This window comes from Pollicipes pollicipes, unplaced genomic scaffold (genome assembly GCF_011947565.3).
Source record: "Pollicipes pollicipes isolate AB1234 unplaced genomic scaffold, Ppol_2.1 Scaffold_4219;HRSCAF=4965_pilon_pilon_pilon, whole genome shotgun sequence".
NCBI classification, from domain to species: domain Eukaryota; kingdom Metazoa; phylum Arthropoda; class Thecostraca; order Pollicipedomorpha; family Pollicipedidae; genus Pollicipes; species Pollicipes pollicipes.
The window spans coordinates 26,382,747-26,395,805 of record NW_023596448.1 but is presented as its reverse complement, the minus strand read 5'-3'; the positions used below and the strand labels follow the sequence as shown (position 1 = coordinate 26,395,805).

Genomic DNA, 13,059 nt, shown 5'->3' with positions numbered 1-13,059 from the left:
GTGGTTACATGTTTTAACTCAATGCGCTCAAGCCACAGCCGAGGCTACCGTCACAAAAACAAACTACGTCAGAAGAGGTTTTGTGCCTACAAAAGCCCTGACCAGCCCCACCGTAACAATAAGGGGCAACCATGTCTTGACCTACACTGTCCGCAGCCCAAACCGTCATTCACCACAACCGTGGACATTTCGCACACGTCAGCTGCAGGTGGGCGAGGCGCACCGACCAGTCCCGCTCCCACGGCCGCGCCGCGGACCAGCCCTTCACACGCGCCCACCCGTGCCCCCTCCTCTTCCCATCCCTGGCGCGCAGCACGGCCGGCGTGCCAGCCACCGCGTGCGCCGCCTCAGCATCCGGCGTGCTGCTGCAGACGCAGCACGGCCGGCGTGCCAGCCACCGCGCGCGCCGCCTCAGCATCCGGCGTGCTGCTGCAGACGCAGCACGGCCGGGGTCCTAGCCACCGCGCGCGCCGCCTCAGCATCCGGCGTGCTGCTGCAGACGCAGCACGGCCGGCGTGCCAGTCACTGCGTGCGCCGCCTCAGCATCCGGCGTGCTGCTGCAGACGCAGCACGGCCGGCGTGCCAGCCACCGCGTGCGCCGCCTCAGCATCCGGTGTGTTGCTGCAGACGCAGCACTGCCGGCGTGCCAGCCACCGCATGCGCCGCATCAGTACCCGGCGTGCTGCTGCAGGCGCAGCACGGCCGGCGCCGACGTGCACGGAATAGCGCCCAGCTCGGTTATGACCACATCCACCAGCTCGGGCGGCGTGACGTCGTAGGCCAGGTTGAGCAGCGTCAGCGCCTCGCAGCGCCGCCAGTCGGCCAGCGGCGAGTCGGCCGCCGGCACCAGCGCATCCGGGTCGCCCAGCCGGTTGTACACCTGCGAGTCGGTCCTGCACGCGCTCCGAGAACTTGTACTTCTCGCAGCAGACGAGCACGGGCCGGTTAAGGGCGTGGCCAGCCAGGCTCACCATGGCCGAGCCGGCGCGCGACAGCACCATGCCGTTGGAGAGGAGCGCGTGCGCGCCCAGTAGCACCTTGGTCGCCTGCTTCATGTGGTGGCTGATGGCGCTGATCATGCCGTACGAGCAGGTGACGCCGGCGTCCAACAGCATCCGCAGCATACCACGGCCCTCGAGATGCGGCCGCGAGTCCACCACCACCACGTGGAAGCGGAGGCCTTTCATGTGCGCTTCGCGCAGCACGTCCAGCACCGCCGCCGACTTGCCGTACGTCAGGATCGTGTCGCCGTCCTTGATCCTCTCCAGGGCGTAGTGCGTGATCGCCGTCACCGCCTTACAGATGTTGTCTCTGATGAAGAACTCGATCCACTCCGACAGGTGCTTCTTAGCCTCGTTGTCGCTGGTCCCGTCGGCCACCTCTGTGCGGATGGCGTGGTCCAGCCGCGCCGCCGCGTTCTCCATGGCGACCGAGAGCGGCTGGCACGCGGCCACGTGACCCACGGCTCGGCGCACCTGGTCAGGCAGGTCGCGGCGGAGTTCGCGCTGCGCCGGCGTCTTGTAGTCCTCCACGAGAGCGGCGAGCGCGGCCAGCAGCGCCACGGCGCCGGCGTTGGCGCCGGTGATGCGGCCGGCCGCCAGCCGCAGGCCCAGGCGCAGCACGGCCGGGTGCACGCCGTGCTTCAGCGTCAGCGCGTCCACGGCGCCGGCGTCGAACTGCGGCAGGTGCGAGAACATGTGGATGTGGTGCTTGGCGGCGGCCGGCGCCTTCTTCGAGTTTTTCTTGTCCGGCTGGGCGGTGTCCTGATCCGGGCGCGCCACCGGCGCCGGCTGCTGAGCCGGCCCGGCCACCTTCTGGGCCAGCTTCGGCTGGCTGCCTCCTTTGGCGGCGGCCGGGCCCGCAGCTGCCGCCGCCGCCGCCGCCGCTGCCTTGGCCGCCCGCTGCGCCTCCTGCAGCGCCCGCCTCTCAGCCTTCAGCTCGGCCTTGGACTTGGTTGGCGGCTGGTCCGGCGCCGGGGCCGCGTTCGGGACCGGCCTCGGCTGACCGCCGCGCTCGGCCACGGCCGGGCCAGGGGCCGCCGCCTGCTGCACGGTCTGGGGAGCAGACTGCACCTCCGCCTTGGGTCCGGGCGGCGACTGAAGTGGCGGTCGCGCCGATGGTGCGGTGGCCGGCCGGCTCGCGGTCGCCTGACCGGCCGCACCACCGCCGCACGCCGCCGCCGGCAGCGAGGCCTCACTCTTGCTCGCGCCAGCTCCAGCGGCCTTGCTGGTGCTGCTTTTCCCGAGCTCGTTCGCGTTGGCGTTGGCCGACTTGTTGGCGTTGGCCTTGGCCGCCTTGGCCAGCTTGGCCGCCTCAGCCTTGGCCTTCCGCTCGGCCTTGACCTGCTCCCTGCTCTTCTGCTGACCGTCAGCAGGCTGGGCCTGGTGGGGCGGCTCCGCTGCGGTCTGGACGGGCGCCCCGGCGGCCAGCGCCGGCGCCTGCGCAGGGCGGGCGACCGGGCTAGCCTGACCTGCCGCTCCACCGCCGCCGCCCGCCTGCGTGGAGCCGTCGCCGCCGGCCGTCGGCGACGCCTTCTTGCTCACGCTCGCTTTGGCATCCTTGACAGGCGTGCCCGTATTCGATTTGGATGCTTTGGCGGGCTGGTTCGCGCCAGCTTTGGCCGGCTTGGCAGGGTGGCTCGCGTTAGCACTGACTGCCCTGACGGGTGTGTTCGGTGTGTTCGCGATACCCTTGGCCGCTTTGACAGGATTGCTCGTGTTACCTTCCGCCGCTTTGGCGGGGTTGTTCGCATTGCCTTTGGCCGCTTTAGCGGGGTTGTTCGCGTTGCCTTCAGCCGGTTTGACGGCGCTGCTCGCGTTGCCTTCGGCCACCTTAGCGGGGTTGTTCGCGTTACCTTTGGCCGCCTGAGCTCTGGCCCGCCGCTCAGCCTTGATTTGCCCCCTGCTCTTCCGTTGGCCGGCCGCGGCCTCACCATGCGGAGCCACTTTCTGTGCAGGCAACTGAGCGGCACCCGGCGGCGACTTGGCGGCGGCCGGCTGCGACTTGGTGACGGCCGGCTGCGACTTGGCGGCGGCCGGCTGCGACTTGGCGGCGGCCGGCGGCGACTTGGCGGCGGCCGGCGGCGACTTGGCGGCGGCCGGCGGCGACTTCACGGCGTCCGGCGGCGACCTTAGCGGCGGCCGGCAGCGACTTGGCGGCGTCCGGCGGCGACTTGGCGGCGGGCGGCGGCGGCGCGGCGGCGCCCGGGACGTTCGCCAGGCTGCCGCGCAGCTCGCCCAGCACGTGGCGCAGCACGGCGATGGAGCGGAGCATGTGCCGGGTGGAGCTGGCTGGGGAGCTGCCCGTCTGGCGGCTGGGCGTGGCGTCCGCTGCAGGGCGCGAGGCGACCCGTCAGCGCTCGGCCAGAGAACGCACGCCGCGGCTAAATCAGTCGGATGCGTGGCGCCGCTCTCGCCGTCTCTCGCTCAGCCGCCGGAGGCCGCTCTCTGGCTAAATTGGCGACAATATACCTCAAAGTGTATTCGTCTCATAAGTGTGTTGCCACCGTCATTGATAACAGTTCGCGTTCGGGGCTATACACTAACACAGACAAACTGGACGGTGGCATAACGAACGCCGCCGCATTCCTACGCTGGCAGTCGCACCTGTGTCCAACCCGTAGGTATTCGGTAGTCACCTCAGGCGCCGAACACCTTTCGCCAGGACAAAGGAGCGTTCACGCGACCTCGCACAGCGCCCAATCTCGCTAAACTAGGACAAGCGCATCCACACAGCCTGCCCGGACGGGCGCAGGAGGCCGTGCTGCCATCCCGACGGAGCCAGACGGCTCACACCCCGGAGGGACACCGGGCCCGGAGCGGCCCCGCCCGGCGCCCGTCACACTTACTGTGCACCTGGAGGTCGATCTCCCGCACCTCGGTGAAGCTGTCCCGCAGCTCCCGGGGCAGGTGCTCGATCACTGCGGCAGGGGGCGGGGCAGCGTCAGTCGCGGCCGCCGCGCTCCTCAGCACGGCGGCGGAACGGAGGTGGTGGGCGGGGCGGGGGGGGGGGGGGGGGGGGGTGCAGGGGACGATCACTAGGACAGGGGAGGGGGCAGGGGCAGCGTTAGCCCGGCCGCGCTCCTCAGCACGGCGGCTGCAGCGGCAGCGGCGGCGGAACGGAAACGGAAGGTGGCGGGGGACGTTACGCACGTCACCAACATCATCATCATCATGTGGTGAACGGAGAGACGCAAGGTGAATCTGTCTCGGGATTTGAACGGATTGGCAACAATGCTGGCTGGGTTTGGCAGGGAATCAGCAATGATATAACATCAGAAGTGTGCTCAGTTTAGCCCTTGCCGGCATAGCTTTGTCGGCAGCCCTTACAAGCCTCCATGCTGTCTTGTGAAAACCAAAAGGCGGCAGATGGCAGCGCCGCCGTATTTGGTGCACGTAGCACATACGTCCATTGTACACTATTCAGATTTCGTCCTCCAGGCCATGCCAAGTCAATTCCAGCTGATCCGCACGTCTGAAGGCTTGAAACGTGTTTCAAAAGTCAGCGTCTCTTTTTGCCAAATGTATTTTAACAACCGCAGCCCTGGGAATTAGCATAAAACACGCTTATGGAAGTCAGCATAGAACGCTTGAATAAGCGCCAAACCTTCCAAGGCTGAGGAAATGATAACCATGAGAAGTGACCACACATTCTCTGCTGAATTGGGGACACTTAATTTACTAGCTTTTTCAGGCAGCGCCACGAGGTCCTTCGAGTTCCATCTAATTCATTAATTCCAAAAAACTGATACCGCTCCGCACGGCCGGTCCGTACTTAACGGTGATCGGTAGGTGACTCTCACGAGCTATGAATTCATGGGACCTATCAATCATTACCGCAATCGCAGAGGGACCTTATGACGGCGTCGCATGCTTGCTGGCCATTGTTTGAGTTGCAAGTGACTGCTGAGCAAGATTTCTACGCGCTACACGCGGCTCGCAAGCGCTACCACGCCGAGAGCGGCGGCTTCATCAACGGCGGCCCCAGCAGCAATCCTCCGCTGCTGCTCGCTCCTGTTAGCAAAACAAACCAATACCCGGACAAACTCCCTTAACAGACTGCGCCGCATATTTGGAAAACGGCTATTGGAAATTTTGAAAACCACAGCTGAAAAGGCCTTAGTCAATGAGCTTGAAAAGACGTGCGCAACGCCAGAGTGCTGACCCTGAACTTTGCCACGGCGATACTAACTTCTCAATTATGTCCTCGATCCAAAGACCCCGCAGCCTCCTCCGACCATGAGTGCCTCAGGAACCTGGCACATGCCAGGCGCGCATCGAGGCCGAACTCAGAGAGGTCAAACACTATCGCTGGAGGAGCCCCACTGGGCGGAAGTGAGCTATTATGTACGGTCCAGCGTGCGTCCTGCGGGGCCTTCAAACTGGGGGACATATGCGCACATATCGTGCCGTCCGAGAGGCCCCAATGTGACAAAAGCATGTGACACAATGTCTACAGTTTGGCAATTGACTCACAAGCATTTCAGTACCTCCGGAGAGTACTTATTTTGGTGTTATCATGTGTGCACCCAAGACCTTGTTTTGAGTTTCAAACAGCAAGCAATGCAGCGCAATCAGTCTAGACCAACTGAAGCGAACGAGCAGCACTGTCACACGCGAAACTCCGTCGGACATATGTCAGCATGGCCCAACAGGCCGAGATGCATGCCGCCCGAAGTGCTGCATGGAAAGGCGGGTACCTGGAGCATGGACGAGCACAAGCGCTAAACTCAAATGATGGATCAGGGATGGAAGGTCAATGAAGTTGCAAGCACCGCACAACAAACTGAAATGTGACATTTGGTAGATGATTGAGTACATTTCAGACTACACAAATGTTCCATTTCTAGAGACACACACAATACAAAATATCTTTTATTTCCAGCTTAGCACTAACTATCTATCATTCTCACAACCTACTTTCAATGTAATCTTCTAAGTACAGCATTCTGGCAGACTGGTGGCACCTAAATGCAGCAAGCACGCTCCACAAAAGATTCCACGATGGACTGGTGCTAAGACATGGGCCAGGTCAACCAGATCCTGTAAAAGAAGAATAACATTAGAAGCCCATCATTAGAGCCCAAAATGGGGAGACAAAGATCAAATGCCATCATTACCCTGACACTCATTATCCTTTCACATACCATGTTAGTATCTTGTACATCTTGTACAACTCATTCCATGATGAAACAAGCTGGTAAAATGTGGCATGTACCTGTGAAAAGTGGAGTAAGGCTCGGCCATCTCTCTCCCTCACAGCGCCTCTTCCCCTCCCTCAGCTCCCACCCCACAAACTGTGTCATTACATGCCCAGGACACTGGCCTGTGGCCTGCCCACTTGTGAAGATGCCAGAAATTTGTACAAAATAATCCAATGTGGCTCCCCAAATGTGGCTTGCTGCCAAATCACCTGGGTGCTCAATGCCGTGCCTTTGGCCTACAATCATGTCCTGGCAAGCAACATGTGTATATTTGCAATCAAAGATGTTTGCTTGTTCACACACATGTGAAGCATGCTGACTCACTTCCCATCACATTGCACCACAACACAATGCTTTTGCTGGGATGACCAAAACTGGCTGCACAAAATTTCCACTCTGGCTGACAGACTGGCAAACTTGTAATACTTTGAATTACTGGGAGGTGTGGTAATGGATGCAGTCTTTCCAGATCCCAAATATTATTATGGGCACATGTTTTAGCTCTTTCTTGTGGTATTTTTGCATATTACCCTTTCACTTTACCTTTATCTAACCATTTATAACCCCTACCCATACCTGTGGTCTTGCATTGCCTACCTGCATTTCTATGCTAGGTTATGATGTCATTCCTAGTGACACAAAGCTTACAAAATATAATGTTCAACATGCCCAGTGTCCTGCATAGCAGTGCCATTGCAGCAAACATTTGTCATGCATGCTAGTACAGTGTGTTGAGTGGTCGGCACACAGTTACCTTCAAATCCAGATCAACGTACTTCAAAAATATTTTAGAATATCAATAATCAGGAAAATGCTGTGTCACTTGGCCAGGCCTTACTGCAGTGTGCATAATCGCTAGGTTCATGAGTTGAGATTGGTATCCGGATATAGGTTCATGAGTTGAGCTAGGCTAGCATGAGTTGATATTGATATCTGGCCCATATAAGATGACCAAATATTTGGTAAGATCACAATATACTATTATCAGAAAACAGCAGCATTGTATCATCTTAACCTTGAAAAAATTGCTTTTGATCACTGGTGACAGCCTTCACAGTGTGTGACAATGTCAAAGATGACACTGATTGATCATTGGTGGACATGTTAACAGTTACCAAGTCAGCTGAGCATAGGGTGAGGCCCACTTTTTCAGAGCAAGTAAAGAGGCATATTAAGCTATGTTGTAGATAAGAAAATAGTGATAGCCTTATTCATCACAGCAAACCAGGAACATAGAAATATAGATGTGTTAATAATACTGCTACCATCATATATATGTACACTATGTTCTACCATTATGTCTATGTGCATTACTCCTACCATCAGCTATGTGCTTAGCTTGCATAATTGAGTCATGCTGCATGAAATCCAGGAATATTGTAACCCATACATGGTCAGTGCCATCATCTGATACTTAAGTGCTACATAGGTCACCTATCTGATGCACAAAATGGGCAATACGCATGCCATATGGCTACGCCGCAACATCACCGTGCCGGTCAACATATGGAGTGTGTGAGGGTGTGTGAATGCGGTCCGAATTTCTAAGCAATGGTTTGGAAAAATGGCGTGGCGCCCTGGAGCACGTAGATTATAAAAACCATTGTGACTAGCTATCCTTGAAAATTTTGCCCAAAGACATGCAATTCAGCCAAAATCACTTCCATGCCGTGATACGAGTCCATGCACCACTCGGCACAAACTGCTAAGTTAGAAACACTACTCTTATATTAGAATAAAACATAAGGAGGAGATAAATATAGAATCATCCACACACCACTAACTGCAAACGGTGCTTTATACGGGCCTCGGTTGCATGCAAGCAAATTATCGTAGCAGTTTCGCAGCTTGCCTTACGAAAACTGCTCGACAATTGAGGCGAGGCATGACGCATAAAGTGCGTCTGGATTCTGCTGCTATTCCACTCTCAGCACCGTCATAATATTGCTCAAAGAGCAACCCCTAAGATCAGCAATGGATGTTACGTACCTGGATATGGATATGGTTCGACAATTTAACGGAAAATGCAATAACACCAAACCCGAGGACGCACGCCCCGCGCCACGATTGTATCAAAGCTGATGTCACGTCGAAAGCGACGCAATGCCGAACAGTACTAGTTCACTGCTATCTTGGCAGCCGTTTTCTATTCAACGAACAAGGGCTTAGACTTTCCTTAAAACTGCATCATTTGACTGTCAAATACCATTGCATCGTCAACTGTACAAATGGCAAATTGAGGTGAACCTAGAACCATCATTTGTGTGTCTATACTCCCCTCTAATTCGCCTTGGGTGTGACCTAAGGGACAGTAGTACAGATGGAGGGTCGGGGGAGGGGGACAGGGGGCACACGCCCCTTCCCTTAGGTTCCGAGGGCTCTTAAGGCCCACCAGGACTGAACTGAGGGGCCACAACTGAGGGCCGGAAGGGCCGGTCCGAAGTCGTATTCAGAGCCCCGGTCCGCAGGGCCGGGCACTCTAATGGCAGCCCAGCGCGCTGATGACCGGCCACCTAAGTCGATAAAGGCTTGTATATTGGTCAGGCACCACCACTAATGCACAGTCAGCTCCGCGGCAGCATGGGAATGACGGCCCACTTCCCAAGGGATAACGCCAGAGCCAGCGGTCTGCGTTGGTCGTGGCCCCAGCGCCTGTGAGGGTCCCACAACCACTAACGGGGGCCTATGCTGGCAGGGGATCCCGAGGCCGCCAGAGGCAGTGTTCGAGGAGGCCACAAGAGCCTGAAGGGCCCACCAGTTCCGACAATCATTGACCCGATTGGAGGGTCTAAGGGTACGAAGGGCTGGTCAAAGTCTCATTCAGGGGCCCGGCCTGCGGGTACGCGCCCTCAAATGACAACCAGAGGGCCTGTTGTGCTGATCGGGGACCCCTGAGTCGATGTAAGCCTATACCGAACAGTCGACCCCTTGTCAGTCTGACCACTGGGGGCCTCTTTCCCAAACAGGGACACGGCCGAGCCACTATTTACATTGGTCAGACCCCTGCAAAAATGCGGAGATCCTGTATCGTTCAGAGGCCCACAGTGCCTGACAGGGTATTTTGTGCCAAAGAGGGGCGTCGAGCCAGTCAGGGGAAGATTTGCTCAACGGGGATGGAGACAGGACACCGAATGACAGTGGGCCTCTCGTAGTGGTCTGGGTCCTTTGATAATAAAAGGGAACATGATGGCTTATGATGATTGTACATATTGAGGCAATGGGTCCTGTGCCAGTCAGAGCCCCAGTACCGAACAGTGGGACCTCCAACCCAATTTCAGCATGGGCCCGTTAAGCCGAACTGGGGTCTATACACCAATTATTGGACCACCTGCGGCAATCAGGGATGTTACGTCAATGACAGTTCATGCCACCATGACTTCCAAAAGGTCAAAAAAGGCCAGTGTCCTTAGATGAGTATGCAACCTTTTGCTTTGAACAGTTATCTAGGTTCTGGGGACTCTTCGGAGACCGACGTGGAATTTGACCTTATTCAATCTTATTTGACCTGAAGGTCATGAAGGTCATGAACTAGAAATGACAAACGTTGACCTAAGTGATTTCACGTACGGGTTAAGACATTCTGTGAATTTGGTGTCTCTAGCTCTCTTAGTTCCTGAGATTTCAGAGGGGTCAAATTGACCCGAGCGAAGGGTATCCAGCCGGCAACCAGGGCGCGCGTTAGTGCACCGGAAATCGGAAGGGGTAGGCATGCAGCCAAAGTGCCTTATCGCCATGCACGTCCTGCGCATAACTTAAATTCATTAAAGTGTAAGTTTTTCATTGTCTCGATATTCCGTATCGATAGAAATGCGTGATTAGTTGCGCGACAAACGTATTTGCCGAGTTTGTTGTGACCATTAGATGCGGAATGCTTTTGAGACGGATGGGACCGCAGTAGCCTCACCGTGTGCGCGGCGTCCCTGGGTAGGCCCAGTCCATTCAAGTAAATGGTGAGCTTTGAGCTTCCAACAACGTTCCATATCAATCTACGTGTGTGAAGCGCGTGGAGACCTGTCAACAGAATCATTTTGAAAAGTCCCTGAGTTTTGCAGTCGCTTACCAGAGCTAACATTCTGATGCAGATGTGTCTTATTTGGTACTTCTCGGACGCTTTTAAGAGCGCCGCTAGAAAAGTGTAAAAAGTCCATCCGTTATGTCCGTTGTGGTCCGGTAGCCTGTTTTGTACGGTCTGGTCGAATCTCATCTGATATAGTTTAACTTATGATCCGCTGACTGGCTCGGGGTGATAGCGGGATAAGATCTGGCTTTATCTGGGCTGAACCAGTTCCGTCTGGTACAGTGCGGCCCGGCCCGGTTAGACCTTGCCGGTCTGATCTGGTCTGAGCCAGTTCCGTCCGATGCGGTACGGTCTGGCCCAGTTAGGCCTTGCCGGTCTGATCTGGTCTGATCCGGTTCCGTCCGGTGCGGCACGGTCCGGCCTGGTTAGGCCTTGCCGGTCGGATCTGGTCTGAGCCAGTTCTGTCCGGGTGCGGTACGGTCTGGCCCGGGTAAGCCTTGCCGGTCTGATCTGGTCTGGGCCAGTCCCGTCCGGTCCGTTTCGGTCACATCTGGTTAGCTTCGGTTCTGTTTGGTTAAGTTTGTTCTTTCCTACCCTTTTCCGCTCCGTTCTGTTCCGCTCTTGCACTGCCTTCCTGTTTAACAACTGTCTCGCCAATGAACAACTGCTTTCGGCAACACTCTGCACAACTACTTCCGTGGCTTTTGTAAAGCTCATATCGCTAGCCACAACGATGCATCCATGGGATGCATCTGTAACCAATGACCGATCTCTTTCAGAATTATCCACTCTTTTCCATCTTCAAGGGGATATGAAAAAACTTTGTGAGACTCGCTCTCCATAGCCAGTAGGTGAACTCTGCCACATCTTTCGCAACGCTGTATTTCAACCATCATGTGACTCTTCGATGTCCAATGGCTCACACACACATTTCCAAACGGACGCGAAGGAGTCACATTAGCACTCATACACACCTAACACGTGACGCGCACTCAAATAAACACTTCGACATATAGATGTTGCAGCAATCACGGGGGCAACAGCTGCCACAAATGCTCCTCTGACTGAACGTCCCGCCACGGTGACTTATCATGGCTTCGTGACTCCACGCACACCCTGCAGGGTGGACTGAACGACCCCGATCACTCGGCTGTGGTTCTCAATAACGACAGCTCGGCGAGCACGCAGACGAATCAGCAGTTGACGAGCAGTCGCCCGGTCTGGCATCGCTCGCAGAGCGCTGGTGACGTCACAATGAAATGTGTTTTCAACTCCCGGCGCTTTCGATCCGGCGACACACAGAACCCGGGTATCGCGGGATTTGTACGCCATCACGTAGCACACTAGACGTAAGGGAGTCCAACTTAACCATGGATGTTGCAGTCGACACTCTTGCTAGCTAGATCCGCACATTATGCGCAACAGGAAGTCCAGGAATAGCACATATGCTGTAACACAAGACCAGTGAGCACTGACGCCCCATACGCTTCGCTGCAAACATCGCATTGGATCAGCAGAGAAATGCAAGTAGCAGCCCTCCGCAGCATTGGTCCTGTTTCTTTGCAGTCCGCTGATTGAGTCGGATAATATGACGATCACGGAGCTGCGCAGACTGAGCTAGAATCCGCCAGCTCGGGGACTATTCTGGTCTGCACGGGGGGAATGTCGAGGGGGAATGGAATGTGGCCCAGCGACGTATTGGGTAGACGAGTACCTTTAGTTCATAACAACCCTCGCATGACGTAACGCCGACGATCTCGAAGAGAACAGCTGCAGATAGTTTGAATAAAGCCGAAGTCATAACAGCATGCAAATATGTATAATCTTGGGTGCCGCCGAAATAAAATTGTCTTGCACCCGGCAGGACGTTATGTGTGGTTTGGTAACAGGAAAGTGTATAGATAAGAGCGAACGACGTTGTTTATAGACGAAACCATGGCCAGCCACACTGGCCATTCCACGTTTAAGCCAAACATTCACACCATCCAAAACACAGCAGCTTGTTGGACCAGGCCACGTCACGCGCGATTTAGTAACGGAGCAGAGACGTCTTCCTCACATCTCGCCCGGGACCCGCGCGGTACGTGCCGCCTGGGAAGTCAGAGTCACCTCCAGCCCCAGGTTAGCGTACTAGTCGCGGACAGAGACGGCGCACGGCACCTGCGGACGGTCACAGTACGAACATTTGACAGCAGGGGGGGGGGGGGGGGGGGGCAGGCCTCACGAAGACGTCCCCCACGCAGCGCCACTTTGGGCTCACGAGATTGTACCCGCGAGTCCGGATTCAGTAGCGAATAGACAGCCAGACGACGAAGAAGTCCCGGTGGTTCAATGTCTGTCCAGGCTAGAATGACAAGCTCATACAGTTAACTATCCATATCAGTAGCTAGCGGCGTGGACTGTGAACTCGACTAGACTGTGGCTATCGTAATACCCAGTCTAGATCACACAGAACACAACCAATGCGTTCCGCCACTGTGAGAGAATCCACGGGTCTTCAGTAGGGCTAACCTCACGGCTATGCGTGGATCTATGCAGGGAACATGATACAATATCTTATGGTAGCCACTCCGCACAGGAATTAGTGCCCGCCAATTTCTGGGTGTGGAAAGATGCCGAGGGGATGCCGTAAATTACCGGTGTGCCAAACTCGCAGCCAAGCGTTTCACATTCCAATAGACGTTCCAGCATCGCTTCACGCTGCCTCTTCTTTCGCATTTCTTAGCGATCTCGTTTCCAGCCAGCCCACCAATCAACCGAACGCCCAAACACATACCAAACCTCACAATCTCACCATCGCTCACCGCCCTCCCCCACCCCCCAAATATCCACTCCCGCA

At 56.3% G+C, this 13,059-nt stretch overlaps 1 protein-coding gene and 1 long non-coding RNA gene across 2 annotated transcripts; both read right to left on the bottom strand.

Annotated features, from left to right (window-relative positions):
- Nucleotides 1–548: 548 nt before the first annotated feature.
- Nucleotides 549–2,948, bottom strand: LOC119095075 (translation initiation factor eIF-2B subunit delta-like; the record flags this gene model as incomplete). The annotated part of the gene is given in 2 exon segments (XM_037217969.1): nt 549–892; nt 894–2,948. Coding segments are annotated over 2 exon segments (2,280 nt in total), but the record flags the coding sequence as incomplete, so codon positions are not given.
- A 253-nt stretch (nt 2,949–3,201) lies between these two features.
- Nucleotides 3,202–8,271, bottom strand: LOC119095571 (uncharacterized). The gene is made up of 4 exons (XR_005093920.1): nt 8,192–8,271; nt 5,919–6,041; nt 3,848–3,919; nt 3,202–3,329 (listed from the first exon to the last, which is right to left on the bottom strand). It is a non-coding gene; the product is annotated as an uncharacterized LOC119095571 (long non-coding RNA).
- Between the last annotated feature and the right edge of the window lie 4,788 nt (nt 8,272–13,059).